Consider the following 22,242-nt stretch of genomic DNA (forward strand, 5'->3'; position numbering starts at 1 on the left):
CATTAATAATTTTATATTGATTATATGTTGAAATGATAATATTTTGGATATAATGGATTAAATAAAGTATGTATAACTTTAATTTCATGTATTTCTTTTTACTTGTTAAATGTGGCTACTAAAAAATTTTAAATTATATATATGGCTCACATAATATTTAGATTGAACAGTGCTAGATTAGAGGGCATGATGTCATAGTGGATCCAGGCTCTTTCTGTCTGGCTGATCCTCCATCCTCAGCATATTAGCATTGTCTCCTCTCATGATCACAATGTGGCTGCCATAGCTACAGCCATCACATAATCACACAATTGTCTATAAAGAAGGAGTGGCAAGGACTCCAGCTAGCTCTCTTAATATTTATTCCCCTCTTCTTCCGTTAGTTAGAGAACCCCTGAATTGTAAGTGGATTCGAGAGTGCCCTACTAAAGACAATATTTTCCAGCCATCCCTGTACCTATGGTATTAAGTTCTGGCCATGAATGAAAGTGAATCTAACACTTTATAAGTTGTTCCTTTAAAGGACATGGCAATGTTTTCCTTGTCTCCTTTCGAATGACAGAAATCTTATTTTTTCTTAAATTTTCTAGGATATTTTCAGTGCGTATAGACTTCTGTGTTGACGGCCTTCTTCTTTCTTTTAGTACATTAAATACTCAAGAGTAATTTATATATAGACTTAGTTCCTCTCCCTCTGGGGCTTCCTCCCTATTGGAGTTTCTCCTTTCAATTTCCAAATTCTCTGACCTGAACTCTGTTGTATGATATCTCAAGTCAGTGACTGGTTTCTTGCTTGAGTTCAAGCTGTCCCTTGCCACATGAGCAGAGTTGTGCCTCCAGAGGAAAAGCCATATAAACTTAGATCTTACACAGTGTGTTCTATTCTTTAAAAGGTTGACTATCCCCCAGTTTCTGCTTATTCCTGGTTGTTCTCCAATGCCTTCATAATAGTCCTTTCGAAAAGTATTTTGTCCAGAGTTGGTAATTATCCATAGGGAGGTTAGTTAGTACCCTCTCACCTGCCCCTGTCTCACCTCTCTCCCTTTCCTATTCTCCCTCAGTGTGCGATTCTCACTGGAGGTCTCTCTCGGGGTTGCAGTCAGATGTCGGCTGGGACTTGATTGATCTGAAAGCTTGACCAGGCTGGATGTCGTCGATGCCTCACTCCCATGGCTGGCTGGCGACTGGGAGCCTAGCCGGGGGTGTTGACCAGATCACCTCCAAATGCATTCTCCATGTGTCTCTGACTTTCACAGCGCCACAGTCCCCGAGTAGTTGAACTTCTTACGTGGGGGCCGGCTGACCTCAGAGCAGTGTTTAGGGATGGGAAGTGAAACCTGAGGGCTAGTTAAGGGCCTTCAGAAATGACACAGTATTCTATCGATTCAAGCAGTCGCAGGTCCTGCCCAGTGTCACGGTGAAAATGAAACGCACTCTCGATGGCAGAGTGGCAGTGTCACATTGCTGTGGAGCATGCGAGATGGGGCACTGCTGTGATGATCACTAGAAAATACAACGCGGCCACAATAGACACAGCTATTTCCTTCCATACGATACTCAATACTCCAAGTGTGCACGATGCTTGCATGAGTGAGTGTGTCTGCTGGGGTCCATGGCTGCTGGGTGCCCAGAGGAATCCCCCAATTCTGATACCTCCAGAGGCTTTGCCTAAACTAACTCCAGTGTTGAGGGATAGAGGACCACTCTCCGTGGTTCTGAATCTGCTGCTACAACATGGTTCCTCCGTGCCCAAAGACATACAGGAGAGTGGTCCAACTCTATCAGCATGCACAACACGCACATACACACACGTCACATGTTCTTTGTATTGTCAACATTGACAAAAATAAACATGAAATGTGATAGCACAATACGTAAAATATAATAACAGAACAGCAAAAAGTTAGAGAAAGATCTCAGTGGATCTGGTTGTATTCTAAGTGCTTCCCAAGGATAACCAAATTCGCACAGTAACCCTATGATGTAGGTACAATTATCAGCACGCATTTTAAGACCAGGAGACCTGAGGAACACAGGGGTCAATCATTCACCCAATGTCACCCAGCGAATAAGTCAGGATTTGAAACAAACTATTCTTGGCATCAGAGTCCATGTTCTTAACCACTACGATACATGAACTCTAAAAAAAAAACAGAAAACAAAAATAAATGTGAAAAGTAGAGTTTTTGATAACTCTGCAATGTGACTTATTCTCAACCAAACAGACCCTGCAAGAGACAGCTGTTGCCAGGGGGACCGGTTCAATTCTGGTTATTCATCACTGTTGCACAGCAGAGCCCACTGGCTTCTCCACAGCCGGAAACATTGCCAACTCCCGTCCAGTCTCTTCCCGGAATTACGAACAAGGGTAGCAGAGAGTGAGGGTGGGGGTCAGTGGAGTGGAAGAGGAAGAGGCCGCACTGAAACAAAAAGACAGACTTTCGTTTTAAATAACATTTTCAAAAGTAACCAAATTCTCAGTTTTTCCTTGTTTTTTTCCCCCCCCCCTGCTTTCTTGGTGAAAGACTGGCAAAAAAAATAAAGCCATCAGTTTTATGTTTAATTTACACTGTTCATGTACTAATGATAGCTTTAGCATATTTCCTATAGTTAAGATAGTTTGTTTTTGTTTTTGTTTTTGTTTTTGCTTTATGACTTTTGTGATTTAATGGACAGGGCGGCCGTGTGCTCGCCCTATCAATATTCCTGATAGTTCATCACCCCGCAGCAGCCACTTCCAGGCTGGTGATGTGGACGAGGGAAAGATGAGAGAGGACTGGTGAAAAGAAATGGGGACGCGACCCCAGTGAGCCGAACCAGTTCCGCCATCAAGCTGATCTTACGTTGGGTTTCTAGGAAACGGATTATGAGATGAGAACGTCCCAGCAGAAGTTTTCCTGGGAGAACTCTTGGGAACTAGACACATAAGGGCGTGTGCAAAGCGGGATTGGGTAGGTGGAGGAGCTAACCCACACACAACTGGACACGAGGTCTTAACTTGTCCCATACAGAGCTCTGGAGCTGGGAGGTCTTTCGGAGTTGTTCCAAATTGACGCAGGGGCTCGGGCCTTGACACCGCCACGTTAGTCAGCCACTGGTTGTGGGCTCCCCTCCGGGATTAGGGCATAAACATAAGCAAGGCAGCTCCTTGTGGGTGAGGGAAATTCCCGCGAAGAGACGTGGCCGTGTGCTCTCAGCAGCGTGGTTCTCGTCACTGTGGTACCCACTACAGTCCACCCCTTGCTTCACTCTATTCACTTGCTCCGCATGCTCAGGTTGTCCCACCTGGGAACAGCTTTTCCGGGATTCTGGCTGGTCTGATATTCTGAAGGAACTTACAAAAGAAAGATGGATAGGACGACCTGCACCCCTACTTCTGCAGCCAGTGATAGGAAAGTAACTGATCCTCGTTATTCTCTCCTCCACCACACATTCTAGATTCCCCTCACCCTCACTAGTACTTCTATTGGTTTAGGTGGCTTTCCTGATGGGGCGACCCAGGCCCTTATCCCTGAGTGCTGTGAGGCTTTCGTTACCATAACCTTCTCAGGCTAACTCTGCTGTCTACCCATTCTTTTTTTTTTTTTCATTAAAATTGTTCAATAGAGTAACTGAAGATGCCTCAGTGGATCACCTGAATGCTAAACATATTCTTTCCGGCCCTCACTGTGCAGCAGCAGCCCTATATCTTCCTGACAACCGGGGTCATTCCTTGGCTTCTTGGCAGAAAGCAAAGTGATTGGGTGACAATTAGAGCTTAATGGGATTCTTTCCGTGTTCCAGGTATAAATGACCCTTCTTGGGAACCAGAGCGTCTAAATCTGCAGAGCCTAAACTTTTTCTGGTAGGAAGCATAAATTTCTAAGGGGGGTCAGAGGGAATGATGGTAAGCAATACCATTTTGGCATTCGCCCCTTGTCCTCAGACTCATTTTTCTACCTGTTGAGAACTCAATACACCATCGTATAGTGATTGTTGATTTAAGGTATGTACTGCATACCCAATAACATACTCTGTCCTTGAAGAGTTTCAATTCCAAGCTGTGACCTAAAGTGCATCTTTAAGAGGCATTTCGCTGCTCTACTACGCCAGGAGATTCTGGGTAGTGGGGTTTGTAATGGAACCAGTGGATGCCATGTTTGTATGCCTACTGCTGCATTTCCTTTCCTGTGAAGTCCCTTGATCCATGGTGATATTATGCAAAATCCTTGGTTGGTGGATTGGAGTTCTAAAATCTCTGTAGATGAGGTCTCAAGGTCAAGAGAGGCAAAGCCCTGGCTGGATTATCCTGGTCAAGGTGAATCGCTGCCCTGTCCAGGGTGGAAGGGTTCCAGTGTAATCAACTTGCCCCCAGGTGGCAGGTAGGTCTTCTCAGGGGACAGTGCTACTGGCTGACAGGCCTGACAATCAGCAGTGGTGACAACTAGATCAGCTTTGGCGAATGAGAGCTCTAGTTGTCGGGCCCCATGCATGGCCTTCGTCCTGTCACCATGGCCGTTCCATTCATGTGCCCATGGTGCCAGAGCTCGGGAGGCTGATGATAGAGGCTGGCTAGTGTCAGCTGACCAGGTCATTATTTCTCCTTAGTTGATTAGTGCCACTTCAGTAGTTGATGCTCTCTGGTGTCCACTGACTTGCAAAAAAAGATCTTTATATAGCGAGTCTCCACTCACATATGTCCACCCATGTACCTCTACCCCAATATCTTCATCTGTGATCATCTCATCTTTTTCAGGCTAATTTCAGGCTGATGGCCAAGTATTATGGCTATTTGCCACTGCTTATGTGTAGTCACCTTGGGCTACTTCTTTTCCACATGGTGGATGATGGGCTTTACCACCTGGAGCTCTGCCCATTGGGATGATTTCCTCTCACTGGCCCCTTTCAGGGTCACCCTTGAGTTGAGCTGTAGTGAAACAAAACTGTTTCCTTCTGATACCCATACACAGAAACAAGCCGTCCATGGACCAAGCTTAGCCTCCTTCTTTCATTGTCAGCCATTCGTACGGGACTCTCTGCCATGGGGCCATGGATGTGAACAGAGGACTAGGTACTGATGCAACAGTGGTGGATGACATGGAAGCTTGGACCACCTGTTCACGAAGCTGACTTGCCCTCTGGCCCTGCCCATGACGGATCCTGCATGCACCACTCCCATCCTCCCATGAATGGCCACTTGGCTCACTGACCTTATGATTCAGTGGGTCAAACAGCTTGTAACTGGTCACTTGATGCTTCACGGTCCCGTGCTTCCTCTCTACCATGAGGCAGAAGCACTCCAGGCACTGCTTTATGAATGGTGTATGCTTCGCTGTAGATGCCCTGATCTTGAATGCTAGCGGGCTGCACCGTGATTCTCCTATTGAGGTTTGTTTACTCTGCAAGGAGTCTTTCCTTACCACAGATACCTGTAGTTCCATAAGGAGTGTGGGATCATATACTTCAAGTGACAGAGCTGCTCACACCTCAGCCTAGACCTGCTGCAGAGTGCTTTTCTGTTCTGACACCTTTCCATGTTTCTGGCTTGAAGCATTATTCTCAAGTGTGGAATATACTGTCCGCATGACCCAGAGATGGCTAGCAAGCCTTATGCCTTTGTCTTCAGGGTGCGAGGTGTGAGCTGCAATAAGTTTATTTTGGAGGAGGTGTCCTGACATACCTCAGACCACTGGATGCCTAAAAACTTCTTCACTCATGGGGCAGGTGCCTAAGTCTTTGAAAAGTTTCTCTCCCACCCTCTGGAGCATGTCTTTCAATGTAGTCATCACTTCTTTCTCATACAATCTGATTAGCATGTTGCCATTGGGGAGTGAGCCAATGTAAAGATCTGTGGAAGGTCCAGATGGTCCAGGTCCTTGCAGTTAATACTATGACAGAGGGCAGGACTGCCAACATAACCCTGGGGCCAGATTCTGAACGTGCATCTTGGCCATCCTGAGTAAAGGTGAACTGCTTCTGATCCTCCTTTCTGGCGGGGACAGAGAGATTGCATTCTCCAAATCGATGGCTGCACACCACATAGTGAGGCTGTGTGAATCCTCTCTGGCAAAGATACCACGTCCAGCATGGCGGCTGTAATTTAGGCTACTACTTAGTTAGATTTGCACATCCACTGTCATCCACCATGATCTATGCAGTTTTTGAAGGGGCTGGATGAGTGAACTAAACAGGGACATGACAGAGAACACCACCAGTGTATCCTTCATGTCTTTGAGGATGGTACTAATCTCTCCTGTAAACTCTGGGAAGAGATAATTTTTTTAAAACCACGATGGCCGGGATGGGAAGGGGCCAGTCTCAGAGGCTTCGATTTGGCCTTTCCCCATTATAACAGCTCTGTGAGCCAGACCTGGGTTGGGACTTCATGTATCACCTGCTTCCATATGTCCCCCCACCCTCAAGCAGAAGGGCCAGGATGGCATTCTGTGTTTCCAGCATCAATATTAATCCGGACTCCGTGTTCAACAGTCATCCACCTTTCCCCAGTGTGCCATTCGTTACCTGAGGAGCTTGCCATTGGCAGCGGCTTCTCATTACATGTTTAACAAGTGGCTCTTGGAGAAGGAAGCTCTGACTTGTGGCACTTTACAGTTTGTATGGTGTAAATGCCACCACCGTGGCTTATACCAAATCACCAACATGATGTCTCTGAGCACAAGCAGCAGGGCGTCGTTAGACAGTGTAACGGACAAAATGTTTTCCTTCCCTGGCACTGTAATAACAAAGGACCACAAACTAGGGACCTTAACACAATCGAAGTTGATCATCTCACAGTTCTGGAGGCCAGAAGTCTACAATCCAGGTATCAGCAGGGCCATGTGGGTTTCCCTCTGAATCCTGTCGGGAGAATCCTCCCTTGCCTTTTCCAGCTTCCGGTGGTGGCTCACGGTCCTCTGCATCACATTAGTCTCTGCCTCAGTTGTCACATGGCTGGCTCTGCCTGTGTGTCTCTCCCTCTGTGTGTCTTCTTCCTCTTCCATAAGTGAGCACACCAGTCTGTCAGATTAGGGCCCACCCTAAGGACCTCGTCTTAACTAATTACATCTGCCACAACCCTATTTCCAAATAAGTTCGCATTCTGAGTACTGGGGGTTAGGGTTCCAACATATCTTTTTGGGGAGACACAGGTCAACCCATAAGACATAACCTCAAGAGCACAGATAGTAACAAAGTGTGATAAAATAATCAGGAAGTGACTTATAACTATTACTTTTGTTTTAATATAATTTTACAGGGTGAGTTTCTATAATTTAATTTTTAATAGCTTTGTTTAACGATCGGCTTAAAAAATTCCTGACAATTTAACAATCGGCTCTCACGCCCACTTAACAAACGTGCTTCAGCACGCCATGGGTCACGGGTCCCTCTGGAGAAGGACTGGGGAAATCACCAATGAACACGCTTGCTGTGGCTTTGCAGCGTCATTCCTTACAGGGGGCTTGGAATTTGGGATCTGAAAATCAACTCAGGTCTGCAAACAGTCAAGGGACCGTTTATTAGGGCATCTGCCCTCTGTCTCTGGATCATTCACGTGGAGGAGAGTGTGACGTGGAGATGAGCAGGGAGAGATGTGGCGATAGAGTGATGTGGCCACAAGCCACGGAATGCCGGCAGCCACCAGAGACTGGAAGAGATGAGGAATGGATTCTCCAAGAGTGTGGTCCCGCTGACACCTTGATTTGAGCCCAGTGTTACTAATTTCAGACTTCCGGCCTTCAGAACGGTGAGAAAACAAATTTGCATCATTAAAGCCACAAAGTTAGTAGTGTTTGCTAAAGCAGCCACAGGAAACTAATCCAGTTGTCTTGTAAACACTTGTCCCACTTGAGGTATTTGATGATATTCAGGCTTCTCTCTGCATCGGCTCAGATATGCCCATTGAAAGTCTCTCAGTTCCACATGGCACAGGGACTTGCGGGCCTGGGTATTCGACCTTCCTTGAAGCCTCAAATTCCTAGGAAGATCTCCTGAGCCTGTTTCTCTGCTTTATCGGCCACTTAGGTGGACTCTGGCCTTCAAGTTCTGCTTTGAATTGGAGTGATATTGCCCTGGCTCTTTCACCGGCATCTCATCCCCATTCGCCACAGGTAAAAATTTTAACTATCGCCTGGCTAAGTACGGCAGTGTTTCACCTGCCACCAGGGATGGGGTCCCCATTGCCAGCCAAGCAGCAAGTGAACCCATGCCAAAAGCCTGTTGCAGAGTCAGCTCGTTAGGACCACTTGTGACATGAATGGCCTTAGATTAGATTTGCCGGAAACACTGAGACAGAATTGCAATCAGAAGGCTTACTGGGAGTGGGTCTCAGGAGATGCACCTATAAGAACACAAGGAAGGCAGGATTGTGGGGAGCAATGGGATTGCAACGGAGAAGTTAGCCCATCCTGCAGAGAGCATTGCAGCTGGGAGGGCCAGCTGCAATGCAGAGGGACCCCGGCTTTGGTATCTCTATGTTAGGCAACCATTGGCCAAGGGCAGTGCCCTGAGAGGGGGACTAATTTTGGGACAAGGCGTTTCCCTGCAACTGCCAGCACTTCCCCCATGAGGGATGCAGCCTGGAGCCATCAGCAGCCAGCACTCCCAGCAGCTGGGGCATGAGCGTGCGTGTCCTGAACAGTTGCGTGTTAGACGTATGGGATCTGGGTGGAGATCCGAATCCACTGCTCAGCTTAAGCTTCCAGGTCTCCCTTTTGCGTGGCCCTTCCCAGGGCTGGGATGCGGCCTGATCAATGTCTTCACATAGTCATATATTTTTATAAAATAAGCAAACTAAAATATTTTTTCATTTTTGTTTCTTAAAAGGAGCCCCTGAATTGTGGAAGCTTCAAGCTCCACTAATCCTGGATCTGCCCCCAAATGTGAGAACCATGCAAACCAGTTAACCCATGCTGAGTAGGGTTCAAGTAAAGCTGAGCTGCTGTAAGAGACTCTCAAAATTGGTGGGAAAAAAACACAGAAGTATAATTCCCTACCTCCTCGCAGTCCCAAGGGGAGGGGGCCGATGGGCAGGACAGCTCTCCTCAGCCAGCCAGGAATCTAGTCTTTTGCTCCATAATTCCCTAGGGCGGGCATTCTCGCTCTAACCATTTTCATGCATTGACCCCATGGCAGCCTGGCAAAGCGTCTCAGAATAAAAGAAAATACACAGGACAAAGGAATCCAATTTTTATTGTCAGACAGTTATCAAAATATTTTTTAAAACTGTGATATGGTAATTTTTGTGCTTCTTCATTAATGCATTAAATAAAAAGCCACTCATGGCAGCTTTAATAGCTAGTATAACTTAAAAGTAGAGGAGAGCGTACTTGATATTTTAAGATGCCTGCTGGAAAATAATGTAATACGGAAATGTCTGTGATTTCTTTCCCTCCATTTGTAGCAGATGTGTGGTAGACTGAATAATGGCCCCCCAAAGCTGTTCCTAATGCCTGCAAATGGGTCCCCTTATGTGATAAAAGAGACTTGGCGGGTGTGGCTAAGGATCTTAAGATGGGAAGATTGTCCTGGGTTGTCCAGATGGACCCAATGTAATCACAGGGCTCTTTATTAGAAAGAGGTGGGGGGTGGAGGTGGATCTGAGTCCATTGCTTGAGCTGTGGCACCGGAAGCAAGAGGTCACAGCTACGCGAGGAAGGAAACATGGACGGAGGAATGGCGGTGATGTCTCGGAGCTGAAAAAGGCAAGGAAATGGATTATCCTTGGAAGCTTCCAGAGGAACCAGCCCAGCTGACACCTTGATTTTAGACTTCTGACCTCCAGAAGTGTAGCCGTATAAATTCGTGGAGTGTTTTTGTTTTGTTCTTTTGGTTAGGTAATTTTTTACCTTTCGTTGTGAAAAATACACGTAAAATTTACTATCTTAGCCGTTTTTAAGTGCACAGTTAAGTAGTGTGAAGTGTATCCACATCATTGTACAATCGACCACCAGAACTTTTTCATCTTGCGAGACTGAGGCACAGTACTCATCAAACATCTCCCCACCTCGCCTCCCCCAGCCACCAGCAACCACCAACCTCCTTTCTGTCTTTATGAATCTTCCTACTCTAGGACCTCTAATAAGTGGTATCATGCCATATTTGTCTTTCTGTGATGGACTTATTTCACTTAGCATACTGTCCTAAATTTCATTTATATTGTAGCATGTGTCAGGATTTTCTTTCTTTTTAAGGGTGAATAATATCCCATTGCATGTATATACTACCATATTTTGTTTATCTGGTCATTGAGTGATGGAAAATTTGTGTTGCTTTAAGTCACTGAGTTTGTGGTAATTTTTAACAGCAGAACTAATACAGGAAGGAAATGTCAAATTTAGATAGATGTTAGTGAAAATAAAGATGCTTTTCCTGCTCTTCCAAGTTCACAGGCCTGCCCTGAATTCTTAGGCCAGGTCAGAACCCTTGCCCTAGACATTGTCCTCACCTGCACTGTGGAATCTGACTCTCAGACAGGTCCAAGTTCCAGTCTATGGGAAGGAGAAAGAGAGCAGGACCACTTGCCCCGTGTCTGAACGCCTGGATGCTGGCGAGGAGGTAGTCACATGGCCACACCCCCTGCAGAGGATGCAGGAAGTGTCATCTTAGGTTTGGTGGCCCGTACTAGCCCCTATCTCTAGTTCTGAGGAAGGAGGGGTGAGAGGATTTTGGTGGACAAGGCAAAGTCAGCCCCAAGTTCCCCTCAGGGAACTCTCCAGGTGGAGGAGTCAGGTGACAGAGGGCACAGACGAGTTAACTTAACAACTCTGAGGCTGGACATGCAGAATTAGGCCTGGGTGCCAGGCAAAACCGTCTGCCCTTGGCGCACATCTGTGTGAACTTGGCAAGTATATTAACCTCTCAGAGCATCAGTTTTCTCATTTTCAAGGTGGGAGAAAGCACGGTACCTACCTCAGAGAACTCACCGCTCTTGGGTGTGAAAAGCCTCCAGGACAGGGAGGTGCCGGTGAGGGAAACTCTTTATTGTCATGACTTTGCACTTGCTGTTCCCACGGCCTGGGATGCTGTTCCCCCAGATGTCCTCATGGTTCCCTCAGATGTCACCTTCTCCAGCTGTCTTATAGCAGTAACATCTTCTCTGAACCCCTGACTCCATCTCCAGTCTAATCTTTCTGCAGAGCACTTCTTAATAGCGGACATCATATATATTTAGTTTATGATTTTCTTATTGTCTGGCCCTCCCACTGAAATGTTAGCTCCATGGAGGTCAGGGACGTTTGTGGGTTTTGTTCACTACTGGATCCTCAGTGCCTAGAACAGTGCTGGCCTACAGTAGTTGCTCAATAAATGCATTCTAGAATCAATGATTGACTGACTGAATGAATGGAGGTTCCAGTCAATTGTAACCTCAATTGTACAATCAATTTGAAGACCTCAGCTATACTTAAAGTCCTGAGCAGACCCCTCACCCAGCTCATGTTGGTGGCCGGTGGGGAGGGGAGTGGTGACGAGACCGGCCCTTTTCTTTATACTCTGCTGTCCTGGCCTTACTGACTTCGCTTCCCACCCAACAGGGGCACCCTCTGTGGGCTGTCTCCCTGCCCCTAAGCAGCTTCCTCTGGGAGCCTCCAGCCCCCTCGTGGAAATACTTTCTAGGTGTCTGTTACCATCCCCTTCCACATTTGGGCAACCTGCAGAGAGATGAGCCCCCCACCCCACGCCCACCGCATCGGGGCTCCTACAATCCATTTTGTGGGGCTGGATCTGCTCAGCCCTGAGGGTTGTCCTGCTCAGGAAGTCACTTTCCTCATCAGTTTCCCTTTCCCAGATGCTCCGGGCCCCACCCAGCTCCTAGCTCCTCACCCAGGCCACCCCTAGTCCCATGCCTAACTCGCCTCAGACCTTCTGTCTATCCAGAGCTGAGGCAAGAATTACATCCCAGACACAGTCGGGGAGACTGAGACCACAGATCCCGGTGAGACCGAGCCCCGGCGGCGGAGTGGAGGGCAGATGTGCATCCTTTTAGTGAAAGAGGCTGAGGAGCCAGAAGTGAAGCCCGGTGGAGGGTCATAAGAGGGTGAAAGGCACATTCGTGAGTCTCCCCAAACCCCCGCGGGCTGACCTCTGCCTTTGCTCCCTAGGAAGAGTCAGAACTGGAGCTGCAGCTCCCGCCCATTCCCCAGGACCCGGGACCTCAAGCAGCTGCAGGTGAGTTGGGAGAGTCGGGCCCAGCCCCGCCCTCACCTGGTCCCGCTCCTGCGACCCCTCAGGCAGCCCCTTCGCCTCCTCCTCTCCCTTGGCTCTGCCTCCTCGCCCTCCCCCTGGCCTGTTCCCCTCATCTGCCCACATTGGCTGTGCCCTCTCGCCTGTCCCCCGACTTTCCCTTTCACCTGTCTCCTCTCGGTCCTCGTCTCCTGTCCCTCAGGTCCTGCTCTCTCTCATGTACAGCTCTCACCTGTGTCCTGTCTCCCCTCCTCAGGTGTGGGAGCGCCCCGTGGCTTTGGAGGCTGAGCTGGCTCTGACGCTGAAGGTCCTGGAGACCGTGGCTAACTCGACCCTGGGGGACATCCTGGACCAGCCCCTCAGCATGCTGCGCCACATCCACGCCAGACTCCAGGCCTGTGTGAGTGATCGGGGCGCCAGGCCATGTGTGTGGACTCTGACCCCCGAACGTCCCCCTCTGTCCCAGGCCCACCTCACATACCACCCTCCTCTGCCCACAGGTCCCAGCTCAGCCCACGGCAGGCCCCAGGTCCCAGGGCCACCTCCGCCACTGGCTGCACAGGATCCAGGAGGCCGAGAAGAAGGCGAGTGACTGGGAAGAAGCAGCTGAAATCTGGGGCACCTGGGAGCCCAGTCATTGGAGTCACTGACCTGTCCCTTTCTCCCCACAGGAGTCCCAAGGCTGCCTCGAAGCCTCTGTCACGTTCAACCTCTTCCGCCTCCTCACCTTGGACCTGAAATGTGTCGCCAGTGGAGACCTGTGTGTCTGATCCCTGAGACCCACCTGCAACCTGTCCCAGCATCTTAAATATTTTTAATGCACCAACTACTTCCCCTACATTATTGCCTCCAGATTTCTATTTGTTTATGAAATCCTCAAAGATGTTTATTTTTGCACTTTTGATACAATGTGTGAAAATAAACAATTTGCCTGTGACACTGACTTTATATGCTACTGTATAAATGACGGACTGCATGACTGTGGCCCTGTGAGTGTGTATGTATGAGTGGGGGAAGGGGAAGAAAGGGAGAAATGGGGGAGGCAGGAGGAGGGACAAGGAAGTCGGGAAAGAGAGAGGAGGGGGTAGGGGATAGAGAGAGAGAAGAAGAGAATACGAAAGAAGGAATAAATGAGTAGTGAAAAGAAGCATCCTAAGGATGCTTCCAGCTACAAGTAATGGAAGCTTTCATTGCAAGTGACTTAAACATCACACACAGTTGTTATACCAAGTAGTAAGATGTCTAGAGGAGGCTGTGGCTGGGTCAGGTCATTGTCAGTGGGACGATGGCTTTATCACGAACCTAAGGTCTGTATCGGTATTTCTAAGGATGTGCACCAACTGTATGTTTGTGATTCGCTCATCTAAACCAAACCTAACTGTGGTTGTAAACATGGGGTGGCTATTGTCGGGGTGGCGATCTGCTGAGAGGAATGTCACAAAGAGAGTTGTCACCAATAGGTTATTTGAGTTTCATTGTGGGCGTTGTTCTCTGCAGACAATTGTGTCAGCTATAGTTTCATTTCTTTTATTCCAATCTATATGTCTTTTATTTCCTTTTCTTGCCTTATTGCATTGTATAGAAGTGCAGTACTATGTTGGATAAAAATGGTGAGAGAGGACACCTTTGCCTTATTCTCGATCTGAGGAGGAAAACGTTCATTTTCACCATGTAGTGTACTGTTAACTGCAGGGTTTGGTAGATGCTTTTTATCTATTTAAGGAACTTCCCCTCCATTCTTATTTTTCCAAGAGTTTTTTTTTTTTAAACATGAATAGGTGTTGAAATTTGGCAAATGCTTTTTCTGCGTTGATTAACATAAGCATGTGATTTTTCTTCTTTAGCTTGTTCTGTTGAATTATGTCAATTAGTTTTCAAATACTGAACCAGCCTTGCATCCCTGAAATGAACTCCATTGGGTCATGGTGTATAATCCTTTTGATCGATTGCTAAATTCTCTGTGTTAATATTTTGTTAAAGAGTTTTGTGTCTGTATTCATTAATTGTATTTGTGTGAGATAATTGATTCATCTCAAATTTCAAACCAGTTGAGTTAAGGCTTTCTGTTACTTGCAGCCAAAAGCATCCTTAATGATACTCATGGAAATGAAATGTAAGTTTCCCTTGAAATTGAAGAATTCTGGCAGTATGGGATTGCTCTGCCTCCATCACTCCCGGGGACCGTCTTTGATGTGAAGTTTCAAGGTGTTCTTGTATTCAGTATCTATGGAGGGCGATGGGAAGATGAGTAACCTGGGGCTGCAATCCGGGGGACCAGGCACTTCTGCCTACCCCCATCTCTGTGACATCACTATCTCTTCAAAGACCTGTTTCTCGAAAGTTCCACTGCAGGTCTTTCAGATCTTCTGTGCTTCCTCATACCCACTACTCCATCACATTCCTTCTCCCTCACAGAAACCGCCAGGTAGAAATTCCTCATCATCTGCATCACCTGTCCCACCTTCCCCTTGCTCCCCCATCACCACGAATGAGCTGCTTTTCTTCCTATCTTGGGCCAGTGCCTGATCATGTCATTCCTCCTGAAATCACCCCTCTCCTCCCCTCTATTTTTCAAAATTTCCTTTCTACAAGCACTTGCCCATCAGCGGTCTCCCCTTTTATAAAATCTTTTTCTTAACCCATACTCTTCTCTCCAACTATTTCTCTATCCCTATTTTCCGCTGGCTCCACTTCCTTACCTGTTCCAGTCTCCAAAGCCCCGACAGTTGGCTTCTGCCCTCAGAGCTCCGTGCAACCCATCTCTTCATAGCTAGATTCTACGGTTGCTTCTCCAGAACACCTATCAGCAACATCTAACCCATTCCTCACCAACTCCTTCTTGTAACTGTCTCTCACTTTGACTTTTGTGATGTCACACTCGCCTTGTCTCTCTTCAGCTTCTGGCTGCTTCTTCTCAGTCATATTTTCTGGTTCTCTTTCTGCTTCTCACCTCTTAAATACTGGAGCTTCTCACCTCTTAAATACTGGAGCTTCTCAGAGTTTTGTCCTAGATTCTCACCTCTTTTCCCTCTTTGTAGTCTCTCAGGTTATCTCAGACATCCCTGTGGATAACCTGAAGCTAGAGACCAACCCCCTTCTCGCTGATTACCCTTGTATCAGTCCATTTAAGCTGAATTATGCTACGGTAACAAATGACCCTTACATTTCTGTGGCTTATAACAACAAAAGTTTATTGCTCACTCATGCAATGACCACCTTGGGTAGGCTGAGTCTCAGCTCCTCATGGAATCCAAGATGAAGGCGCAGCCCTAGAATATTTCTGGTCTTAGAGTAGAGAGATAAGAACACATGATGGACTATGCCCTGGCTCTTGGAGCTTCTGCCCAGAAATGATTCACACCACTTCACTTCCACTCCCATTTTATTGGTCCAGACAAGCGACGCGGCCAAGGCTGAGGTCGATATGGCAGAGGTTTGTAATTTCTCCCAAGAAATGTATTCCTCACTTCGGAAGAGAAGATATTTTGAATGATAAGGCAGTCTAACATATCTTAAATTCTGATTTCAAGAACAAGGACAAATTAGCTTGATTCTTGTGCACAGAAACCAGCTCAAGGTCAGGTCTAGACAGGACCACCTGATAAGCCAATAGCAACAAAGACTCTGATCCTAAAGGTTTCTTTGCCATCTTTTGAATAATGATCCGTAGGAAGAGATTAGTTCATGGAAACCCTCGTAGGAAGAGCTCGTCTGCAGCGCTGAGAAAGCAGCACTAGGGAGCTGCTCTCCAGTTCTGCGCCCCACCATCTGCGAGAGCAGGGTGGTTTCTTGCGTTCCTGGGACCCTGTTAACATCGTCGGCACTTACGGATTGTTTCTTATTTTTCAAATAAAATACTGTCGCATCATATATGGTTGTAGAACAAACAGAAGTGTCCTATCGTGTTCGAAATGCACATACGTATAACAGGAATTTTTTTCTCCTTAAGAAATGGGAAACCCCAATTCAACTCGCTTAAACAATCAGGAATTTGTAATCCTATAGAATAAGAAGCCTGAGGGTAAGATAGATCAGGAGTTGGCTAATTCAGGAAATCACACTCATGTTATCGATAGTCCAGATTCTTCCCATTTTTCAGTCTGGCTGTCCTCAGCATTTCAGCCTCATCCTCAAGTTGGATCTCCTCATGGTCACAAAGTGGCTTCCGCAGTTCCAGACATTACATTCTCTGGCAATGTCCAGAGAAAGAAAAGAAACAGCATCTCACCGTGTGTCTTTTTTTTTTTATTTCCCACTGAGGAAAACTTTCCCCAGGACCCCCCTAGCAGACTTCCCTTTAAGCCCACACTAACGTCTCACTAATGATGGCAGCCCCCTCATGCCCCTCATATCCCTTACCCCGCTCCACTTTTCCCTCATAGCACCTAACACCTTCTAACATAGCATACATTTGCTTGTTTTTATTGTTGTTTGTTACCTGTCTCTTTCTCTGCTAGAACATAAGCTCCAACAGGGCAGAGATTCTTGTTTGTTGTTCACCTCTGTATCCCCGGCACCCAAAACAGTGCCCCCAGCACACAGTCAGTGCTCAGTCAATATTCATTGAAAAAAATGAATGATGGTCACATTGGTCAGAACTGCGTCCTGAGTCTCAACCTAGATGATTCACTGGCAAGGGACATGGGGCAACTAGGAGGGGCTTGGCCAGAGATGGCCTGGCCTGCTTCATGGAGTGAGGCTGAGGCCCATTTCCCCCGGAGGCTCACAGCAAAGAGGACAGATTTTTTTAAAAATCAAAACTGAGGTTCTTTTGGGCCTCCAGTGTCTATTATAGTTCTCCAACGGCTATTTCATATTGTCTCCCCTCTCCCTGAACCTCCAACTCCCCCTCCCCCATGCCCACTCTCACGGATGGCTTTGCTTCTTCCACTGAAAACACAGAAGCAATAGAAGAGAAATCCCACGTGTTCCCATGACCACATCTGCTCATCCACCGGCACCTGGGTCTAGACACGCTGCGTCTTCCTTTCTAAGTCTGACTTCTTTACTAGGACCCTGAATCCCACCCCTTTCTCACGCAAGAGCACCCTACGCAATTCTCCCTCTTATTTTTCATCGTAATTTTCCTCCGTGTATTTCTATACTTTCTGTTAAAGAAATTTTATCTCAACCCCACATCCCTTCTAGCTACAGGCCCATTTCTCTGCCTCCAGAGAAACAGAACCAACAGGAGATATGTCTACATATCTATATTGATCTATCACGTATCTATCTGTATGAGAGAGAGAACTTGATGATGAGGAATTGGTTCATGCAGTTCCGAGGCTAAGCCGGCGGGGCCGGAGACCAGGATCGCCAACGGGCTGGTCTGGCCCACGTCCAAAGGCCTGAGAGCGAGGGGAGCCCATGCTGTAAGCTCCAGTCTGAACACGAGGAGGCTCAAGACCCAAGGAGTCAATGTTTCAGTTGGAGTCCAAAGGCCGCAGAAGACTGATGTCCCAGCTCAAAGCCGTCAGACAGGCGGAGTTCCTTCGTATTCAGCCTTTTTCTTCTCTTCAGGTCTCCAAATACATGCTGAATCTGACCATTTCTCACCCTGTCCACTGCCCCACCCTGGTCCTGTCCACCCTCTCCTACCTGGACCACGGCAGGAACCTCTTCCCTGGGCTCCCCACTCCTGCCCTGAAGCCCCCAGACTGTTCCCCACACACAGCCAGAGGGACCCCGTGAAAACCTGAGCCAAGTCAGGTTCCTCCCATGCTCAGAGCCCTCTCTTGCCACCATCTCAGTCAGGGCAAAGGCCAAAGTCCATATATAAGGCTCCCATGACCTCCCCCTGTGACCTCTCTGACCCCTTCTCTTCCCCTCTCCTCCCACCTCTCCACTCCGGATACACAAACTCTTTGCCATTCCTCAGACGTTCCTTTGAACTGGCCGTTGTTGCGCTGCCTGGAGCGCTTGCCCCGGTGCCGCCATGACCGCCTCCTTCCCCACCTCCAGTCTCTGCTCAGATGCTTCTTCCTGAGGCCTCCGTGGCCCCTCCGCTCAGAATCGCGCCCGCCCTGCTCCACCCTCTTTGCCCGCTTCGCTCCTCCTCATAGCATGTACCTCTGCGTGGCATTCAATCATTTCACTTATTTTATTTTATTTATTGCCTGTCTCACCAACTGGAATGCAGTTTCTATAAGGGCGATGTTTTTTATCTACTTCGTAAAGTTTGCACTTGTCCCGTCCCCCTACAAATGTGAGTGGTATGACATGTGTCACTTCCGGGCCAACGCTTTAAGGGCCAGTGCAGGCTTCACCTGCTTGTGCCCATGACCAGAGATTGACAATGATCCAGGCTGTTCTGTCACCCTGAGTGAGGACAAGGACAAGCAGAGCCCCAGACGGACCTGGGATGAGCATGTGGTATGAGAAAGAGATCAACCTCTGTGGGTTTAAGCCCCGGAGAGCTGTTTGTTACTGCAGCAAAATGCAGCCTGTCCTAACCGACAGGCTCATGGTCACTGTCCCATTGTGTGTCCCTGAAGAGTAAATGGGAATGTGCACGTAAGCCCCTTGGCAGAGAATCCAGCACATATTAAGGGCTCAAAAAGTGGTAGCTGTTCTTGGCATTACTTTGATTATTACTACTAACATTGTTTTTACTACTATTACCATTACCACTTTTGAGTGTGACGACACCAGTCAATCTAATCCATCCCTTGCCTTCTGGAAGTCTCCTCCTCCAGTTCCCCATAATCACTTTTTAAAATTGAGATATAATTGACATACAACTTATATTAGTTTCAAGTGTACCACATAATGATTCAATATTTGTGTACGTTGCAAAATGATCACCACAATAAGTCTAGTTAACATCCATCACCACACATAGTTACAAAATAATTTTGTCTTGTGGTTAGCATTTTTAAGATCCATTCTCTTAGCAACCTTTAAATATCTAATACAGTATTATGATCACCATGCTGTACGTGGGACCCCCAGGATCTATTTATTTTATAACTGGAAATTTGTTCCTTTTGGCCCCCTTCACTCATTTTTCCCACCCCTCACCAATCTGTTGTCTGTATGTATGTGATTTTTATTTGTTTGCTCATTTCTGTTTTTTAAATTCCACATATAAGCGAGATTGTACAGTACTTGTCTTGTCTGTCTGACTCATTTCACTTAGCATAAGCCCCTCAAGGTCCACTCGTGTCGTTGCCTATGGTGAGATTTTATTCTTTTTTATGGATGAATAGTATTCTATTAAATATATGTACCACATCTTCTTTATCCAGTCATCCATCGATAAACACTTAGGTCGTTTCCATATCTTGGCTATTGTAAATAATGCTGCAATGAACATGGGGGTGCAGATATCTTTTCGAACTAGTGCTTTCTTTTTGGGGGAGTAAATACCCAAAAGTAGAATTGCTGGATCCATAATCACTTCGGTTCTCTGGAAGACTTCAGCTAACACCTAATATCTCAGGGAAATCTCCTAAACCAGTCACATCTCCTAGGGAATGTGGGAAGTTTTAGGGTAAAGTCATATTCTTCATTCCCTATGGCTGCTGTAACAGATTACCACAAACGCAGTGGGTTACGGCAACACAGATATATTCTCTTAAAGTTCTGGAGGTCGGAAGGCCCAAACGAGTCTTCAAGGGTGAACATCAAGGCGTCTGCACGGCTGATTCTTTAGGGAGGATACAGGGAAGAATCGGCATCCTGGCCTTTTTCAGCTTCTAGCGGCCACCTGTGTTTCTGGGCTCGTGGCCCCTTCCTCCGTCTTGGAAGCACACCTCTCCGATCGCTGCTTCCATTATCACATCTCCTTCTCCTCTGTAGGCAGATTTCCCTTGGACTCCCTCTTATGAGAACATGCATTTCCATTTAGGGTTCACCCAGATAATCCAGGACAATCTCCCCATCTCAAGATCCTTCACTCAATTACATCTGCAAAGTCTCATTTGCCAAACAAGCTCATATGCACAGGTCCCGTGATGAGGACCTGGCTATCTTTGGAGGTCATTATCAGTCTCCCATAGACAACCTTCTCTCTTACCATACCCCCACCCCACCCTGGATATCTGTGTCATCCCTCCACCTGCCTCTCACCTGAGCTTCATGGCACCCAAGTCGTAGACTTGACTTTTCATCAGGTAGCTGGCTAACCTAAGTCAAGACTCAGATTCTTGTGGCATCGTGTGCCACCTGTAGCTAAGTTTGATGTAGGCAGTAGTATCATGTGGCACTTCTGAGAAGGGCTCTTAAAGAGTAAGGCATCCCCTTCTTCTGTCCATCCTTCCTATTCTTCAGCTATTGTCTGGGATGTGGATGTGAAGGATGGAGGTCAAGCAATCATCGTGGGCCATGAAGAGGAAGCCACATGTGGATGATGGAGTAATGATACAGAAGGAGTTTGGCCCATTACAACTCTGGAGCCCCAGACAGCTTGGGCATCCACCTCTCTTCATATAAGAGAGACGAGTAACTCCTCATTCCCAATAAACCTCAATAGTAATTTGTGATAGGCAGAATAATGACCCCTCCCAAAGACTTGCAAGTCCTAATCCCCGGTCCCTGTGAATATGATGTCACATGGCAAGGGGGAATTAAGGTTGCAGATGGAATAGAAGCTGCGGATCAGCTGTCCTTAAATAAGGAAATTATCCTGGGTTATCTGAGTGAGTCCAGTCCTTTAAAGTGGAAGCGTGGGCAGGACAGGAGGTCAGGGCAGAGAGAGATTTGAAGTTGCTAATTTGCTGGCTTTGAAGAAAGAAGGGCCCAGAGTCAAGGAATGCAAATAGCCTGAAACTAGAAAATGGGAGGAAAATGGATTGTCCCCTGGAGCTTCCAGAAGGAATGCAGCCCTGCCGACACCCCAATGTTAGCCCAGTGACACCCATCTCGGACTTCTGACCTCCAGCCCTTTCAGATAATAAATCTGTATTGTTTTAAACCACTGAGTTTGAAATTGTTTGTCATGGTAGCAATAGGAAACCAATGCATAATCGATCCAGGCTTCTCCCCCCAATTCTTTCTGTGTCGTCAAGGCCCTTGATTAATAATAATCAAAATCAACACCGACATTCATAGTTAACATACTGAGCACTTCCTGCGTGCCTGACACGAACTCAGCATGCTACGTTTATTATCTTATGTGAGCCACACAACGCTCCTACAAAGGAAGTGAAAATCCTTAAAGACAAATGGTGGGACAAGAAAAAAGGCTGAAAATTAGCAGGTTAAACACCATCTCAAATGTTAGGAGAAGAACAGCACAATAGACTCAAAGTAAAACGAAAGAAAGAATAAAAACCAAATGCACAATAGAAACTAATGCTGTGTATTATTATTAATAAAATAAGATCAAATTAAAGAAAAATATACAATAGAGGATCTACAAAGCTAAATGTCGGTTGTCGTCAGTAATTTGAAAAGACTAATCAAACTGTTGCAATTTATCTTAAAACTGATAAAAGAAAAAAAGAGAATGTATCAGTGACCAATATAAGCAATAAGAAAGGAAACAAATGTCCCTTACAAGACTCAGAGCTAGAATCCACAACTACCTCTTGAGTGCATTATCCCCACTTCACATACGAGGGAGCTGAAGTTCACAGAGATTCAGTAACCTGCCCAAGTTCACAGAGCGCATAAACGGCAAAGATGAGATTTGAACCCGGGGTCCTGCTCTCCCAAGCCTGCTGGACGAATCGCTGTGCTATGGCGCCACCTTGCGAGGCTCCCCGAACCCGTCGGGCTGCCCGAGAAACCCTGCCCCCCTCTCTCGGGTTTAGCTTAGGGTTTCCACCGCCCACTCGCAGGGACACTTGGGCCAAAGTTATTCCAGCCCCTAAGAGCTGCAGACTCCGCTGCCTCCACAGCCTTCCTTCTGAAGTTTATTTGCGTTTCTCTTGCAGTCTCAACCACTCCTCTGCGTCCCCTTCGGCATTACTGACCTCTGAATTCCTGCGATGCCCTCCTGGTGGCAGGTTCTCGATTCGGAGCTGTATTCTTGCTCTGTCTCCACTGGGATGCCAGTCTGTGAAGAGTCGCTTACTCAACGGCCCCCAGCATCCTGGCATCACCTGTGAGCGTGTAGTAAATGCAGAGCCTGAATCCTAC

General features: G+C 47.0%; 1 protein-coding gene across 1 annotated transcript; it reads left to right on the forward strand.

Moving 5' to 3' along the window:
- Positions 1–1,439: 1,439 nt before the first annotated feature.
- On the forward strand, positions 1,440–13,089 carry LOC102889807 (interferon lambda-3-like). Its single transcript, XM_015589199.2, has 6 exons — positions 1,440–1,590; positions 3,784–3,844; positions 12,078–12,144; positions 12,416–12,559; positions 12,660–12,743; positions 12,831–13,089. Exons 1-6 carry the CDS (start codon positions 1,440–1,442, stop codon positions 12,927–12,929), a joined length of 606 nt encoding a protein of 201 aa, XP_015444685.1. The 3' UTR covers positions 12,930–13,089.
- The last annotated feature ends 9,153 nt before the right edge of the window (positions 13,090–22,242 follow it).

Source organism: Pteropus alecto, unplaced genomic scaffold, assembly GCF_000325575.1.
Source record: "Pteropus alecto unplaced genomic scaffold, ASM32557v1 scaffold314, whole genome shotgun sequence".
Taxonomy (NCBI): domain Eukaryota; kingdom Metazoa; phylum Chordata; class Mammalia; order Chiroptera; family Pteropodidae; genus Pteropus; species Pteropus alecto.

Bases quoted from the DNA above. Each gene is read 5' to 3' on its own strand.
- LOC102889807 (XM_015589199.2), top strand. From the start codon at position 1,440: ATGGCAGAGTGGCAGTGTCACATTGCTGTGGAGCATGCGAGATGGGGC. The intron at 12,145-12,415 runs GTGAGTTGGGAG...TCCCCTCCTCAG, and splicing joins GGGACCTCAAGCAGCTGCAG to GTGTGGGAGCGCCCCGTGGC. The intron at 12,560-12,659 runs GTGAGTGATCGG...CTCTGCCCACAG, and splicing joins ACGCCAGACTCCAGGCCTGT to GTCCCAGCTCAGCCCACGGC.